Source organism: Nicotiana sylvestris, chromosome 2 (genome assembly GCF_000393655.2).
Source record: "Nicotiana sylvestris chromosome 2, ASM39365v2, whole genome shotgun sequence".
NCBI classification, from domain to species: Eukaryota; Viridiplantae; Streptophyta; class Magnoliopsida; order Solanales; family Solanaceae; genus Nicotiana; species Nicotiana sylvestris.
In genome coordinates, this window is record NC_091058.1 from 51,202,454 (window position 1) to 51,221,199 (window position 18,746).

The 18,746-nt window shown below is 34.2% G+C and overlaps 2 protein-coding genes across 5 annotated transcripts; both read left to right on the top strand.

Annotated features, from left to right (window-relative positions):
• LOC104232211 (putative disease resistance protein At1g50180) lies at positions 1-2,847 on the top strand. The gene has a single exon (XM_009785354.2). The coding sequence runs from the start codon at positions 1-3 to the stop codon at positions 2,845-2,847; it is 2,847 nt and encodes a 948-aa protein (XP_009783656.1).
• Positions 2,848-3,891: 1,044 nt separating this feature from the next.
• LOC104232210 (pentatricopeptide repeat-containing protein At3g20730-like) lies at positions 3,892-17,304 on the top strand. Of its 4 annotated transcripts, none has more exons than XM_070167885.1 (4): positions 3,892-6,858; positions 7,523-7,615; positions 7,725-7,846; positions 16,869-17,304. In XM_070167885.1, exon 1 carries the CDS (start codon positions 4,749-4,751, stop codon positions 6,591-6,593), a length of 1,845 nt encoding a protein of 614 aa, XP_070023986.1. In that variant the 5' UTR covers positions 3,892-4,748; the 3' UTR covers positions 6,594-6,858; positions 7,523-7,615; positions 7,725-7,846; positions 16,869-17,304. The 4 variants fall into 4 exon arrangements, with proteins under 4 accessions (XP_070023986.1, XP_070023987.1, XP_070023988.1 ...); XM_070167886.1 differs by lacking the exon at positions 16,869-17,304 and adding an exon at positions 8,676-8,740; XM_070167887.1 differs by lacking the exon at positions 16,869-17,304 and having other exon boundaries at positions 7,523-7,644; positions 7,725-8,376.
• The last annotated feature ends 1,442 nt before the right edge of the window (positions 17,305-18,746 follow it).

Consider the following 18,746-nt stretch of genomic DNA (forward strand, 5'->3'; position numbering starts at 1 on the left):
ATGGCTGAAGCAGCAGTTTCGTATGTTGCAGAGCGGCTTATTGATCTTTTCCAAAGAAAAATTGTTTTCCTGAAAAGTGTCCAACAAGAAGTTGAAGGAGTTCGAAACGAGCTCGTCCGTATGAAGTGTTTCCTGAAAGATGCAGATATGAAGCAAGAGGAAGAAGAAGCTGCAACAGTCCGCAACTGGGTATCTGAAATCAGAGCAGTTGCCTACCATGCTGAGGATGTGACTGAAATATTCATCCAACAAGTCGAGTCTCAAGAACGACAGAGCTTCTTCATCAAGTGTGCCTTCTATCCTAAGAAACTATACAGGCTTTACAGAGTAGGGAAAGAGATTGAATCGATCCAGACCACAATTCTTGAGATATCCAACAGCCGTGAGAGATATGGAATCAGGCATATTCAAGGGCTCGGATTCGGGGAAGGATTTAGCACAACACGGGAGAAGATGCGTGAACTACGACGCTCCTCACCTTTGGTTGCGAACAAGGATGCTGTTGGCCTAGAGAAGCATGTGAATTCTGTTGTACCAATCCTTCTGAAGGAGGACAAACGGCTCCGTGTTGCTTCAATTGTGGGTATGGGAGGCATTGGTAAAACGACTCTTGCCAAAGAAGTTTATAACCAAACTCAAATCAGAGACAAGTTTGACACTCGGGCATGGGTTTATGTATCTCAAGATTATAAACCTGCGAAGATCATCAAGGAACTCATTTTACAACTGGCAAATCCAGAAGAAGATAAAGTGAGGATAGTGGAAACGATGGACAAACTGTCAGAGGCTGGCTTGGAGGAAATGCTCCATAGGCGCTTGGAAGACACATGCTATCTCATTGTTCTCGATGACATCTGGACCACAGAAGCATGGGATCTTCTTGCTAGGTCATTTCCTGACAATGATAAGTCAAGTAGATTGCTACTTACCAGCCGCATAAAGGAGGTTGCTTTGCATGCAGATTCCCATACTATACCATATGAACTTAAAGTATTGAACGAAGAGGAGAGCTGGGAACTCTTTCTGAAGAAAGCATTTGCCGAGGATAGAGAGTGTCCACAGGACTTGGTGGACATTGGGAAAGAGATTCTGGAAAAATGTGATGGCTTGCCACTGGCAATCACTGTTATAGGAGGCCTCTTAGCTGGGAAGAAGAAGCAAAGAAGTGAGTGGCAGAGAGTACAAAGAAACCTCGGTTCACACCTTGTTGGAAGCCAAACCTATGGCGTATCAACAATTCTGGCGTTGAGTTATCATGACTTACCTCCCCATTTGAAATCTTGCTTCCTCTACTTAGGCCTTCTCCAAAAAGACAAAGATTTCCCTGTGCAGCAACTAATGCACATATGGATCGCCCATGGTCTTGTTCATCAGAAGGGAGAAGAAGAATTAGAGGACATTGCTGAGGATTATCTTGATGAGCTCATTTGCAGAAATATGGTTCAAGTGATCCAAGTTAGAGCAGATGACAGAGTTAGAAGTTGCCGGCTCCACGATCTCCTGCGAGACTTTTGTATCATGAAAGCAAAGGAAGAAATATTTCTCGAGGTCCATGAGAAAGTAGATAATCAGTCTATACCCCTGTCTGAACCTCGACACCATGTTCTTTACTGTCCAATTGAGAGGTACAAATACTTAGGAAATTCAAAATCATATATAAGATCCCTTCTATCCTTTGATTCATCTGCTAAAGTAGTTAACGTTGATTGTATTTGTAAAAGTAGTTTCAAACTTCTCAAAGTGCTATACATAGACTCTCCTGGTTTAAAAGTTATCTCAGATAGCATCGGAAAACTATATTCCTTGAAGTACTTAGGCATAGGATGGAAGACACGCATAAAGAAGCTTCCCCGTTCGATAAGTCAGTTGAAAAACTTGGAAACGATTGATATGCCCATGTCTAGGTATTATTCTGTGCTGGTTCCTAATGTCTTGTGGAAGTTAGAGAATTTACGGCATCTACTTGGTTATATAAATTCCCCAAGCGTATTGAAGATTGACCTACTCAACAATCTCCAAACTTTAGGCAGCATACCTGTTCATCACTGGATGCACAATGAAAACCTGACAAGAATGACTAATCTCCGAAAAGTTGGTTTATTCATTGAAAGAGATGATAACCTAGACATGGATCGATTATGTTTTTATCTAGCGGAGCTTGAGAGCCTCCAATCCTTGTGCTTGGAAGTAGAGGATAGCTTGCAGATATCTTTGGTTGCTGGTTTATCTAAGTTGAGTCATATTGTCAAGCTTAAGTTGAAGGGACGACTAACCTCCCTGCCAACTCATCCTTGTGTATTTCCACCTAATCTTCGCCAGCTGACTTTGGTCAACTCCAAGATCCACCCAGATTCCATCCTGGCGTTGGAGAAGTTAACAAACCTATCAGTTCTAAAACTAATTCAAGCTTTTGATCATGAGCTAGATGACAGTATAACAATATCGGAGAATGGGTTTTGTGGACTCAAGTTTCTCAGGGTGGATCAACTAATGTCTATGCAAGAAATGAACCTAGGAAAAGGTGCAATGCCAGGACTCAAGTGCCTGCAAATCTTCAAATGCTATTCGTTGAGGATGCTCCCAGAAGAGTTGATATCATTGACCAACCTTGAGAAGCTGGAGATTCGAGGAATGCCTGAAGCATTTATTGCAAGGCTTCAAACTTCAGATTTGCACAAACTCCAACATATTCCAAATATTGTGGTTGGACATACTAGTACAGATTATGAAGAAGAACTGGAGCGTGTAGCTATTCTTAGAAAGATCAGGGCGCATGCACAGTCACTAAGAGCAGCATATTTGTTCAAGGAAGCAGGCGAGAGGAGGACAAATGTCAATACAGATTGAATTTTTTTTCTTTTAACTTCACAGTTTTTCTTTTTTGGTGTGCTTTCTACTATGTAATGATTGTCTTGCCTAGTGTTAATTTTGTATTTTCGCTTCGGTTGTCATATTGGTTTGCTTATTATTGCCCTTTTCCTTTATCTTTCCTAAGTCAGTTTCTACTAGAAACAACCTGTTTGCCTTCTTAAAGGTAGGTATAAGGTCTGCGTACGCTCTACCCTCCTTAAACCCCACTTGTGGGACTACACCGGTATGTTGTTGTTGTTTGTACCATGCAAGAGAAAATGTGACTATTACCACTTCAGGTACACGCATCTAAAAGAAGCAATTTCGTTCTCCAGTAATTTTGTATAAGTATATTTTTAGTCCATCCAATGACAAGGGTCAGATCTAATTTTACTTTTCCTTTTTGCACTAGGTTTGAGTATGGTTGAATGATGAAATATGTTCATTTAACTGTTTTTCAATGTTTTGTTACCTTGATATCTTTGAAAATGTTTTTTCCACGAAAAAATGTCTCCTGCCAAAATAGGAAAACAAAGACTTCTCTGGCTTAGGAGCCAAAGTCATTCTTTTTTTTAAATTTTGCAACTCTCATCCAATCATACTTGTTTCAATCAAGAGGCAAATTTATGATTAAAATTTTATGGGTTAAGTGATTCAGGAATCTAGGACAGTGACCTCTACTTAAAATACAATAACCAATAAATGACTATCAATATTCAATAAATATTTTTAAAAATTAATGAAAAGATAAACGCAACATATAAATATAAAAATTACTATTCCAATTTTATTCGATGATTTGTCATGTTTTAAAGGCGATCAATGATAGCACTAATAAAACTCTAAAATCACAAACAGAAATTACACTTCAAGCTGTATAATTTAAATTCAATTCAATTAGAGTGACAATCTAATACAACAAGTTCAACCTATAGCATAGAGAAGAAATGTTAAGCTTTTCCACATACAACTAACACCTTTGCATTGGCACGCTTAACTCTATAATGAACACAGACATAAGCTTTGTTTTATAAGAATAATAACTATAGTTAATTTATCCTTTATCTGAAGAAAAGAAAAAAGACACTTGAATTTTACAATTACTTACTTGATTCGGTGGAAAACTTAAGCCAAGTATGGAGCTACCCAATCTTTGTGCATCATATTGGAAGTCCACATCTGCGCCGAAGCAAAAGCTACACTTTTTACCGGAAGGAGGGGACTGAAAGAGCTTGTGTACCAGTTTATAGCAACGGGAAGAAAGTAGAAACCAGAGATGAACTCGGAACTCCGGTTGGAATGGCTTCGTCGGCAACAAAAATCGAAGCTTTTCTCCAAGTTAAAAATCTCAGTTCTCGGTTTTGTCTGGGCAATTGGGAGAAATTGAAGTTTGAGAAGTAGAATAGTCAAAAAGATTCAAACCTCCGTGCTCCTCGGAGCCCCTGTACTCGCATGTCATTTGCCATTAAAGTGAGCACACTGTTCTGAACATATCTCCAAACATAAGGGACCATTTTGTCCATCTTCTCTCTTCCCTCCTGCTCTCAGACATCCCTCTCTCCTCTCCTCTCCCCCCGGCCCCCAAATGCATCCCCCTCTTCAATTTGAACTTGGAGACACGATCGGTGCTACTCCACCATCCATTTTCATCTCTAATTTCGTCTTAAAAAAATTGAAAGATTAGAAATTTGGGAATTATGAGGGGAAAATTGAGGCTCTTGAAAATATGTTCAAGTGGCAGGAGTAGTTTTTTCAGCTTTAGATGGGCCCCGGACTATAAGTTGATGACAGTTCAAAGTTAGAAGAAAGTGGATTCTCTGGCACAACTAGTAATACTCGTGCCTCACACAATGTGAGCCATTCCTCTCCTTCTTTATTTTGAATTCATCTGCAAAAGAATGATGAATAGAACGTATAGAAATGTAGTTAACTGGCTTAGCCCAATCTCTCAGTCTCCTCCCCTAAGACCAGCCATTGAGACACTCTGCAATGCCAGAAAGCTTACGGAAGCTCTATTACTTGCTTTTCACAACCCCATTGAAGCAGACTATACTATTTACTCAAAAATTATTCAGCTTTGCATTGACCTAAAGGCTCATAAACAGGGCCGTTTGGTTCACTCACATCTTATAACTACTGGATTTCCGTCAAATGTTCATTTGGGAACCAAGTTGATCATTTTCTATACAATGTCCAATGACATGGTGTATGCCTGCAATATGTTTGATAAGTTGCCTGAAAGGAATGTGGTTTCGTGGACTGCGCTTTTATCTGGGCACTCCCAGAATGGGTATTCACAAGAAGCCCTTTATGTGTTTGTTGCGATGCGTAGGGAAGGGGTGAGGGCAAATCAATTTACTTATGGAAGTGTTTTAAGGGCGTGCACTAGTGTGTCATGTTTGAATTTAGGAAAGCAAATACAAGGGTGCATTCAGAAGAGCAGGTTTTTGGATAATTTGTGCGTGCAGAGTGCGTTGGTTGATTTTCATTCTAAGTGTGGGGAAATGGAGAATGCTTTTTGTGTTTTCGAGTCAATGGCAGAGAGGGACTTGGTTTCTTGGAATGTCATGATTTCTGGATATGCTTTTCGTGGTTTTAGCGTTGATGCATTTCTGTTGTTCCGTTGGATGCTCAGACAAGGTATACTCCCCGATTGCTTCACGTTTGGAAGCATTCTCAAAGCATCTATAGGAGGTGGCAAGGGTAGTGGGCTAGCGAAAGTCAGTACGATACATGGATGTATCATTCGACTTGGTTATGGGTCGTACAGTATTATAAGTGGAGCATTAGTTGATGCCTATGTAAAATGTGGAAACCTGGCCAATGCAAATTATCTATACAAGAAGATGCAGAACAAAGATAGGATTTCATGCACTGCGTTAATTACTGGCTATGCACGTGAAGGTAAAAATAGCAGTGGGTGCCTTGAACTTTTTTGTCAATTACGTCGGATGCATAGGGAAATTGATAGCATTTTGTTATGCTCTATGATCAACATATGTGCCAATACAGCATCCTTGTCTTTGGGAAGACAGCTACATGCTATTGCGATTAAATACCAGAGCACTCTTGATGTGGCCATGAGTAATGCTTTGGTTGATATGTATGCAAAAACAGGGGAAATTGATGATGCCAACAATGTTTTTCATCACATGACAGAGAAAAATATAATATCATGGACGTCAATGATCTCTGCTAATGGTGCACATGGTCGAGGAGTTGATGCAGTTTCATATTTTAAGAAGATGGAATGTGAAGGTTTTGAGCCAAATGATATAACATTCTTGTCTCTCCTGTTTGCTTGTAGTCATAATGGGTTGACTGCTGAAGGATGGGAATGTTTCAGTAAGATGGTCAAAAAATATAAAATTATTCCAAGAGATGAGCATTACTCTTGCCTTGTGGACCTTTTTGCACGCAGTGGCTGTTTAAATGAATCCTACGATTTGATTTGCAGAATGAATATAAAGCCTAGTGCCTCTCTTTGGGGTTCAGTTCTTGGGGCATGTAGGGTATATGGCAATATGTACCTTGGAGAGGTAGCAGCCAGGCATTTATGCAATTTTGAACCTATGAAAGCTGTTAGCTATGTGGTTCTAGCAAGTATGTATTCTGCAGCTGGCTTATGGGATAGTGCTCGGGATGCTCGAGATGTAGTTCAAACTAGAAGGTTAACAAAAGATCCTGGTTACAGCCTTTTTCAATCCGATAATGATATGTTAGCACTTCCTCCTACTGGCTGATATGTGAAATGATCCAGATCTGTCTTATAATGTTTCATGCTACCCGGATTTTTCAAAAGTGAGTTTTGATAGTCGTAGTTTCAGTAAGAAGTGATGATGCAATGAAGCTTTATGGATCTCACTAGGTGTAAAGCTTCTCTGATTATTACTGGACCTGTTTAACTGATTCCCCGCACATAGTCAGCATTTGATCTAAGTCCTTATTCAAGCTTCATGCCAATTAAAGGGGGAGATTTCTGGTGGAAAGACATTTCCTGAGAGACAGGTTAGTTAACTGAGTTAATTTCTTAAATAGAAGAAAATGGACCTTCCTAACTAAAAGAAATAAAATGCTTCTTCTACTTCCCACTGTCAGTAGGTCTCTTTGGAACCAAAGCTACTTTATCTACTATGTTTATATACGTCTGATTGAATGTTGTATTTAGCCATTTCTAGATGTTCAAATCTTTTTAACTGAGTAGCTTCTTTGCATGATTAATCTTGCTTTGTCAGTCAGAAATATAGATCTCTGACACGTATGAATACTGGAAGCTAATTATGGGATAAAAAAAAGCATCTAGAGTATAAGTTGTGTTAATAACTACCTATTATTTCATGCATAATTGTAATGTACTGCAAAGTTTGGACAAAGGCTGAGCATATATGTCTCCTGTGCTGTCCTAAATCCAGAATAAGGGTCAAGTATTATGAAATTGATCAAACATTCTGAGTGTATGACAAGAAACAAGCATGTTAAATTGATCGTTCTAAGAAATGAGTATTGCCCCCCCCCCCACCCCCCTACCCCAAAACCCTCTTACTCTCTCTTCCTTTTATTTGCGAGAGTAGTTGTGACTTGTGATCAGATAATACAAGTTCGCCCAGACTGTTGAATTACTTTATTATTTTAGCAGTTAATGATTGACTGAAATGTATTTCTGTTGGTACAGCTATGAACACAACATGATGAGGTATTCACGTATATTTGTGACATTGACGGGAGAACATGAACCTCTTCAGCTCTTTAGGGTATGGAGTAAATGGTAAAGCCTTGGCTCTTTCCTGATCCTTAGTGAGTGGTGCATATTTTCTTTGGCCTTTTAATTTCGTAATGCATGTATGTGATGTCGATCATCCATTTTTCCATTCCAGGTCGTGGAAGGCAAACTACTTGCTGGTTGTGTGCGGTATGAGTGGTACCATCCACGTAAAGCTTCGTGAAAATGGAAGTGGATAGAAATGATCCTTTTGTACCTCTCTCTCATCTACAACGGGTGAGTAGAAATGATCCTTTTCGTTCCATGTAGACAAAGACTAACTACTTATAATGAACTTTTGTTATAAGTGATAAGAATAATACTAGTGATTTGAAACCCTGGAATATTTGTCCTAACTTTGGAAAGAAAGCCTAGAAACTATGTGGCTGTACCTATCTGCTCCAATAGCTTCTTCTTAAAGTAATGACTGCTGTTATAGGTTGTCGATCTGTAGCTGTTATATGCTCCTATAAGTAGATTTTTTCTTTTCTTGCCAAAGTAGAAACCACTCCTATAAGTTGTGGATTTTGTAGCTGTCATATGATATTTGAATGCACTGAAAATGGATTGATGGCCAGCAACCTGGTGCATGCATAAGACACTTAGTGGGTGCTACTAATAAGTCGCACTGGAAGCAAATGGCAGGCTAGTAAAAGTGCATTACACACACCACAGAGAAAGGCATGGTAACAATGTCTATGGAACACCTCGCTTACAAAACTCTTCTTCTGCATTATATTACTAGAACGCATGTGTGTACCGAGTCAAATTATTAATGCAAAGCTTTGAATAAGTAACTTTACCTGAAAGAATTAATTACAAGGCGTTATGCTTAATGTGGCTTGATATGGTGAATCATTTGTCGAGATTGGATATCCAACTACGAGGATGAACAATCAAAGTTTAATTAGACACGTATGATTATTATTATTTATTTTGATTTTATGAGATACCTAATACTTCTTTATAGATAATATTTTTATTGTATGTTCCTTGCCTCCGTTTCAGTCACTTTATCATGACTCTCAAAAAGCATCTAAAGACAATTTACTCTTAATACTTGTAGGGGTTCTAGGGAATAGAAATGCAATTCATTTTACATGGTCAGTGATCACTACTTTTCGCTCAATTATTTGTATATAAGACTATTAGGTTCAGTTCCACTTCCAAACACCATCATAAAAAGTTTGAATTGATCTTCCATATGGACTTTTACATTTTTTTTGTTACTATTCTTCAATCTTCTTGCTAGATTTAAACTTTAAGTATTAAGAGATACTTAAGAGTACAAATTCAATCTTCTTCAATTTGTACTCTTTTTTCATTGCGTCTTTGATTTCTCATGTTATAAGTAATTTCTTATGAGCATTGAGCCCAGCACATGTAGAAGAAAGAGAGTGGTTGTTCTGTCGCTACCAAAAACTTGACATTAATAAAACACAGTTCCACCCCTAATTGAATTGCATCTTTTAAGTTTTAAAAAGGCATGAAAATTTGAGTCTACTTCGGAAAGAATTGAATCCTCACAACTCATCTTTGCCCCTATTCTCACACATAAATTTTTTTCTTAATTAAATAACTATACATCCGGGGAGGCTGATCTCTAGTTATACATACTTTTCTTTAACTCCGGTTATACTTACCTTGAAATATATAATGTTGATATTCTTAAAAAAAAGTTTGAACTCTTAAGAAAGTACATAATAGTATATGTGGTTCTCAAGCAAACTGAGCTCATTTTTCATTTATGGACTATACTTGGGAATATTTAGCCCTTTATACCATCTTACTTTAGTCATAGTTCCTGTAAATATAGTTTTTGTACTTTATTCTTTCATGTATAATTATCTTTAATTATTTATTTCTTTAATTAGTTTATTAATAGTGACTTTTAGGATTAATAAGGTGACCATTGGAGTTTTAAAATATCACATAAATCAGAAAAAGGGAAAAAGCAAAAGATCGAGGAAAAAGAGTTTTAGCTTTAGAGAGTGCTACAATCCTCCAATAATCGTTAAACTATCTTAATATCTTATTATACTCACGTATAAATTAAGAGAATAGGATACGACAAATATAAATGTGTAACTTAAGAATGATGTTAAGCCATTGCCTGAAGAATAAATAAATTCATATGAACAACAGAGCTACACTAAACCTTATTAGATATACTTTCTTAGCCACTAAAAATATATGAATGAACAGAAACATGAGAGTATCTAGCGTTTCTCTCGGGGTTAGTGGCAAAGAAGACAATGTAGACCAAAACAAAAGTACCATTAAGTTCCTTTGGACATGATGCTTATTTTAACATGTGATTGAATCACATCATATTTTATCAAGGAGGATTTTGCAGTGCTTTAGTCTCTATTTGCAACTCATCTTTCTTAAGAGGACTTAAAGGGTTTAAAGAATAGAACAAAGTATTGGAAAAGACAAGAAGAAGGACAAGAGTTCAACATGGAAAAAGAAAAGTAGAGATTGAGATTGAAATTTGAGAGTTATGTTCGCGTTGATTTCTTTTTCTTAATAAGACAAGAAGATTTAATTTGAGATAAGTATAAATATTTGGTCTTTCTAATCGAAGGATAATCTTTGTAATTCATTCCCACTTAGTTATGATCATGAAAAGAGGATATATATTAAACCAAGTATCTTATGAATTGTGCTCCATGGTAAAAAAGTTATCGTTAAAAGCTTTAGTTCATACCAAGGGATAACCGTTTCGGTGTATGTTTCCTGCCGATCACATTTAGTTTGTAGTCCTACTGGATCGCTTTAAATATTAACAATGTATATACGAAGAATAAACAAATAACAAAAGAGTCATCAATATAAACTTTTAGAGCAACGATATTATACTCGATCACAAGATTCTCTATGACAATAATGTTATATGCTGTCACCTTCAAAAACAATAGTGCTATATATTGTTGGCAAATATAACAAATAAGCGTAGAGACTAATGAACACCTGCAAAAAGAGTAAATCTTGCGGCAACCAGTAGGAGAACCATCAGAATTATCCAGTTGTTGATGAACGCGTATAAGCATTGGCTTAGGACTGTTATAGGCGTATATTTTATCAGAGAAGAGGTTTTCTGCCAATGGCTTCGTTTTTTTTTTGGTTGAAGTCTTGGCTTCTCTAGTTAATTTTATTTCATTAAGTAGTGTAAGGTTATTTAAGATACTAATTAGGTTTCTAAGCAAGGGTATTATGGTAATTTAACTTTTCAATTGAGGGTTTCCCACTTTTAATATAGTATTATATATATATATATATATATATATATATATATATATATATATATATATATATATAATTTAATTTTTTTTAATTTTAAATAATAAATTTAAATATACCAAAAGCTAGCATTCTCATATAATGTTAAGATCCTTTATGAATAAATTAACGTCAAACAAATATACTCTTCGACGGACTCTAAATCTGTTCTTCTAGACATTTTGATAATTTTCATATCCTTCATCAATACTGATATCAATTGGCTTGGCATAATTATCTTCTCAAGGTTGATTTCTCGTTTCTGCATTAGTTTAAGCCTCCTATTCATGTTTTAAAGTATATGTCATGCAAACAATTGCAATTTCATCATATAAGTAATGAGTCATCCTTTATCTACCTATTAAAAATTAGGTAATCAGGTAAATGATTACATTAAGGGTATGGTTCTATATATTCTATGTACTATTTAAAAGTATCAATTTCTTCTTCTTCAATAAATGCTTAGAGCTTTATATCTTACTCTGGTTACCATGGTCCTTTCTTCACATTAGCTTAACACGGTAAGGTAATTTCTTCTTTCATCCCATTTAACTAAATGAGACTTATTTAAAAAAATAAGACTAAAATTCAAGAGCTTTTAATGACCAATATATATCACAAATTTTAAATTGTTCATATGTTTTGTTGTCCAGCGTAATACATAAATTATTAATATGTTATGCTTCTCTCAAGAGACTTCAGATTTATGATAACATGTCATTAATTGGTAAATAATATTTATGTAAACTTTAATTTTTTACATGATCTCAAGAATATTTTTAAATATTAATTTAAGCTTAATTTATATCTTTCAACCTTGAAAATAATCATCCATAATATTTTATGCCTGCTTACAAATTGCATATTAATTAATCATTTTTATTTGGCGGAAGAAAAAATGAAATTAATTTATAACCATATATTTTTTTTCTAGTCATCACATGCCTGCAAATTAAATATTTTAAAATCATAACATAATAAATATCTTCCATAACACTTGTCAGAATAAATTTCATAAATAACGAATGGTACATATTAATATAAAAATAAGTTATAAGTTCAGCGAGAAACCTGTATTTATTTTCGTCAAACTACTCCAATCTCTCCGAACAACGGCAAGAAAGAACATTATTTGAGCCAGAAAAACCATGTCATTTGACACGTTTGAAGACATTCGCTTTGTCACATCATTCATGTTCTCGTTCTGTCACTTCATTTAATAAACAGATGAATATATGTAATTTTGTAATATTAATATTCCAGATAACCACATTAGAGATGAGAGATATTGAGCGAGAAGATTGACTTGAAAAAAAAAGTTGAAATGGTTTATTAACAAACAACGTTAAAATTAGAATGAGTACCTTGCAAGAATTCATGAAACTGTATTGGTGGTACTCCTATTATCTTTTTATACTCATATAGAAAACTCAATTGGTGGTACTCCTATTATCTTTTTATAGTCCTACAGTCCTATGTAGAGAACAATGTGAAGAGTTTTTTGTAGGCCTTTAGATTCAAGTTCTAACTGTTGTGTTGTCTCTTTCTCCTCTTCTTGCACTTCTTTCTCGTTGTGAGAATTTGGAGGAAATCCAACATCATCACAACCCCTGCTTCTTGATACACATATTAAAATAGAAGGTAATTGTTGAGTGCATTAATGAACCGTTGCCTTCTTTTGTCATAAGGCTTCATAATGGTTTGAAACGTTGCCTTATATGGTAGGCGTTAGTTTCTCTCCCCCCCCCCTTTTAATTTAGGATAATTAATTTTTTTAAAGGATAAATAGGTAATTTAACTTTTAACTTAAGGTCTTCCCACTTTTAATATATATATATATATATATATATATATATATATATATATATATATATATATAGAGAGAGAGAGACCAATACAATGCTTCTTTTTCTTGTACTAGTTTTTCGGTACGTGCGTTGCACGTGTATGCCGAGCTATGTAATATAATTTTGTAAAGTTTGTAGATGATTGGATATCGTTTGAGCCCGCAAAAACGAAGAACCAAAATTTAATTTGATACATATGATATATTTACTTATTTTGATTTTATGAGGTACAATCTAGAGAAACATCTCCACTAAATGATAATTTTATATAATACATTATCAACCAATATTTTTTTTATGTGTGTAATTTTATTTTACTTTTTATTCGTACTCTCTTCTCCAAAGTCCATCCATCTCTAATAAGTCATTTCCTTGTTATTAACATGCAAATTACATTTAAAAGTATGAGATTAGAAAATTAGTGATAAGTATTAATTAATTAATTAATTATGTACAAAAATAATTCATAAGTTCCTATAAATAATTGTCAAATATAGTGTCACCATTAAATATTTTCCACCTATTCCAAGGATACAAAATCATTTAAAATACTTTTGGGTGGCAATGTTATTGGCTGATTTCTTTGCAATGGTGTTGTTAGTAAAAGTTATTTCGAACTTCTTTGTGCACTGAAATGTTGTTGGGGTTAGCACGATTTAATCAGCCATATTAATATATTAGCTCTTATTTGGTTCATATAAGTCCTTTCACTTTTTCACATAATTATTAAAAGAAGTTAATTGGATATGTTTTGTAGCTTGTTAACAGGGACAAATTATTTTACTAATTTTATTTTGTTTGCCATTTTGACTGAACATAATATGGTTAGCTAGAGAACGCAAAAAATATATATATAAGATAGGTTTTGTACTTTCTACCGTGATCAACATTCTTATTTGAGATATACGATAAATTAAGATAATTTAACATCTTGTGCTGATAGTAGCTATTTTTTTTAGTTAGTGCATTATAATATTTTAATTAATTAAAAATTAAAGTATTACTAATTGTGTGACCGAGTAATCCAAGTAAGATATTAAGGAAAAAAAGTATAGAATACAAATTTACATTGGATGGAATATAAAATTTATAGTGAAAAAATGATAATTTTCAAATAAAAGTATGTGCCAAACAAATACCAAACTTTGAGAGTCTGTTCAAACAAAAAAAAAATTTCAAACAAATGATTAACTTAAGTCAAATAGTACCTCTATTACCAAGTAAAACCATCCCATATGCAAGGATATTAACGAAAAGAGCTAAGTTTTGTAAAAAAATAATGCCAAATATCTCAGAACAAAAAAAATATATTGAGAATTTACTTTTCCTTCATTAGCGTTTGGATAGGAACGGTATCAAGTTTCAAAACAATCGCACTGATCCAGCATTTTAAATTTCATGAATAATCTCCGAGAACTGTAATTCTTTAAATGATCTAGTTTCATAAGAAAGAATATATTTTCTGTGTAACATTATTTTAGAACTACTATACCTAGGAACAAAGTGATATTCTGAAATTCTGCATCAAAAGAATCTCATTTGAATGAAACTTTCTTTATCGCATTCATTTTTGCATTTAAATTTTAATTTGTCTAGAAAAAAAAATGAAATTATTAGCACTTTAAAGAAACCCTCCTCCATGTTTAGGAAATTTAAAGCATCCCTTAAATCATACAGTAGAAAACTTGAAGGGATGGTTCAGTTATAACATTGAAAGTGAATACATGCATACTTGGATGACAAGAAATTATTCAACTGCAACGAAATAAGAATAAGTAGCACCGATTTTCACTTCTTTTCCGTTCACTTCCATCAAATATATTTCTGATACTGTAAATAAAGTTTCGTCATATTTAATTTAACAAACAAGCACACATCTCTCATTCCTAGCAATGAACATTATAGGGTGAATAATTAATGATTTTATCGAACAAGTCGTGTTGGACATCTTCATTTCAATTTGTTTGCCTGCCATAAATTTATTGCAATAAGATTTGATATGTGTAATGGTTATAAATGAGATTATATGGGAAATTAGTATGAAGAGAAAACAATTGGCCTCAAGAATAATGGAGAACAATGGATTGAAGATTCCATCAATTTATCATCCAACGTTAACATTAAATATTTTATACATTTTAAGTTTTTAACATAGAGTTCAATTTACTTCTCTGGTTATCTTAGAATGTTTTACGACCACAAATTTTTTTCGTATGATATTTTCATTCTTTCATAAGAACTTTAATTTATTCTATATTCTACTTACTGCAATACGAAAATCATAAAATTCCCCTCTCTCAAGAATATTATACCATTCATATTGCCAATTCTTTTATTGATCATAGTTTGAATTTGGAGACAATAATGGGATAGTTGTAGTATAAATTTATACTGCAACATCACTTTGAGAATAAACGCTACTTTGCACCAACTTGAGATTAAATATTGGTTAAGGGTTAATGTTCTTTGTGATTAAATATTTCATTCCACAATTTAAAAATGAACTTTACATAATTTTATGCATGCAAGTATGCAACATATATATATTTTTGCCATCTAAATGTTTTTTGGCAACGAAATAACAATTATAAACATATCAAAAATGTAAATTTAGCTTACATTTCAAGATCATCATAAGTATGTTATTTATCCTAATATTTACAAAACATAAATTCCACAAAATCCACAAAAGGTAGAAATCTGTAAGTAAATAACAAAGAAAAGTTAAGAAAACAGAACCCGTTTTTATTGAGTCTAACCCAAGAGATTCGCATATCGTCAAAGATTGTTGTCTTTCGTTCTCGTTCCTTTTGCATGCGGTCAACTCTTTAGACAATTTTCCTTGAATTTTATCTTCTAAACGTGTTATGTAGACTCCTTTGTATGAGAAGAAACAGTCACCAATTTACACACCTTTTGACAGAAATATACCCACATGGAAAGAGTTTGCCACAATATAATTTTTGACACATATAGGAATGAATATAAGTTAAACATCGTGTCTTTCCCTCCTTTGGGCTCAATAAAGGCAGCAACAGATCCGTCCTTTGACACATTAGTAACTAATACTATTATGAAAAGTTACACCTCTTCAAATAAATTTAGTATTTTTATTTAATATCTTTTATAAGTAGGTTATTTAATTTAGTTAGAAGGGTATTTATGTAATTTAACTTTTTGCTTAAAGTCTTCCTACTTTTAATATAATATAGATAGATAGATATAGATTTATTGCTTCACCTGGTATTCGATTGATTGCTGCTATAATATATCTTGTTTATTTTCTATTTGCGTTTGTTGGTTAAGTTTAGAGGTAAAGTAAAAAGAGAGAAAAGTAAGACCTCTGTTTTATTTGCGACTCTCTGCTTATGGAAAATACCCTGAATTTATTAAAAAAGAAAACACTAGACTTTAGAATACCACTTGGATTTCAAGAACCTGTTCTGTTAATTTATCAAGCCTCTATTTCTACTGTTAAAATGTTGTAAAATCTAGAATCTTAGTGGATTTAAAATTTTAAATCACTCTGCTCTACTGTTCTTCTAAAATCTGATAATTCATATGATCTTATACTGTCCAGGCCCTATGCATTGAAATAGTGTTTTACGGTTGTGGCTCTCTTCTATTTGATTGCCTTATTTTCTGATTTATTCTTCAGATGTTCTATCATGCCAGTGTTCTTTCTGTCCAATGCACTTGCCAATTTGGATTGACATAATTTCTGATTCATCTCGTCCAGTGGCATTCTTTTCCTTTAATTTCTTCCTTACTTGGTCCCGTTGCTTATACTTGGCTCAAAGTCGTAGAATCATCTGGATTCAGATATTTGATCAGAGTTTTTGATGGGATAGAGAATGACTTTGTACATTTTGAGGAATAGTAGTTTCTTTTTGGTGCACATGAGGTTCCTGTGTGTATAGAAGGTTGATGTCGTTCCTAGAGAATCATATTATTTTGTAAATTCTCTACTTTTTGGTATGCAAGAAACTGCAGTTCCTTTTGTAGAGAAACCAGCAATTCCTTTTTGAATTGCTTCTGAAGCAGGTTTACTTTACTGCTAATTCTTATGGCTTCCTCGTGAACTGAATATTAGTGCCTGATATGTTTTGCATTTCCTGCTTCTACCGTAGGTCTTAATACATCAATTATACTTGTCAAATCTCTTCTGTTCCTCTCCTGAGAAGTTTTAGAAAAGTGAGACGTGCAGTATGAATAGGTGAAAAAGGCATGGACTTGCCAATTATCAACTGAAAAAGGAAAAGCTGTTTGTCCAGGGTAGATATATAGATTTGATTCAATGAAATCTTGGAAGTATCGAAATACTCCGGGTAAGCTGCTGAAAAAGTTGAAGCTCTGAATAAACAGAAGCTGTTGTAAAACCTATAGTAATTGTGGATGTCCACTACTCCCACTACTTTCACCCATGATGTAAATAACCTCCCACTACTCATCACTATTATGATTGTAACTCTCACCGTAACCCCTCCCCATAATCTTCCCCATGATCTCAATTGTTAATGTCATATTTAAGACAATCCTTTTGTAACCTTTTATGTAATAGTATAAATAGAGGCATGAAATGTGATATGGGACACACTTGAACACTTGATGAAACAAGAAAGTAATCTCTTCTTCTCTTATTTTACTTATCTTTTTGTTTTATATTATCACTTTGAGCCACATTTCTTAAAACGTTATCAGCACGAAGTTGAGCTCTTTTCGTTGTTCAGGTATATTTGTTCGTTCTGCTTTCTTCGTTGTATATTTTGATTTCATGATCAGTGTTTTTAATATGCAGTTTTATATTTTCTCACATCTCTGGATATGTGTAAAAATACAGAACGCTATGTTTCTTTATTTTAAGTTATTTGCATGATTGTCATGTGAAAGTTGCTAATTTTCATGTTGTCACACCTCCTTTTTGCGCGTCCGCCCCGAAAGGTTAAATGCGCGAGGGAGTTTTTCCAATTTAAGTGACAATATTCGAAATGGGATTATTTATTTAATTCAGAGTCGCCACTTGGGAAAGGTTTGACTTTTGGTGTCCCAAGTCACCGGTTTATCTTGAATCCCAAATCGAGGAAATTTTCGACTTTTCCAAATGAAGTCTGCGAACCAGAAATTCTAAGTAAGGAATTCTGTTGACCCGAGGGAAGGTGTTAGGCACCCTCGAATCCCGTGGTTCTAGCACGGTCGCTTAAATTGTTATAATGGCTAAATATCTGATTTAAATACAATGTTATGACTTACATGCTTTTATTAAGTTTAAACCGCTTTTATCATTATCACTTATTTTATAGAATTGCAACGTCGTGAAAATGCATCTCGAACCACGTCACAATCAATGCGCCCGTGATTGTCAACACATTTTGACTTCGTTGAGATTTGGATTTGGGTCACATCAATGTGCACCCGAATTTAAGAATATGATTTAATTAAGTCGCGCCTAAAGAGCCTAACGCGTTATTATTTTTTGAGAAGGCCATGAGATTCACTAAACGGCCTAGCCTGAATTCTAAATATTTATTATGATTATTTATCGAGGGCCCCGCAATTTTGCATTTTTTATTTGGCGAGGTTCGTCTCTATTTTAGAAAGGATATCCTAAAGTGGCTACATTTCTAATACATTTGTCCCTAAAATTAGAAGAAAAGGTTCATGCTAATTTAATTATATGCTTTGGCCTGATCCGGATTCTTATGATTAATTATTTACAAAGTTAAGAAAACGTTATACTTTAATGGAAAAATGCTTTAATCTGACAAGAAATCACATACGAGCTAACGAAATATAACACTTAATCCGAACATTTCTTGAGTTGAACTTAATTAAACTTATTTAGGCTAGATTAAAGGATTTAGCTACTAGATATTGTTACCAATGGGACTTTGAATGTGACCCTATGTACTGCCTAATGGAACCCAAAAAAAACTAAATGAAACAGAAACAACATTGTACAAGGTCGGAGTATACGTACCCCGTACTAACAAACAACTGACGAACTAACA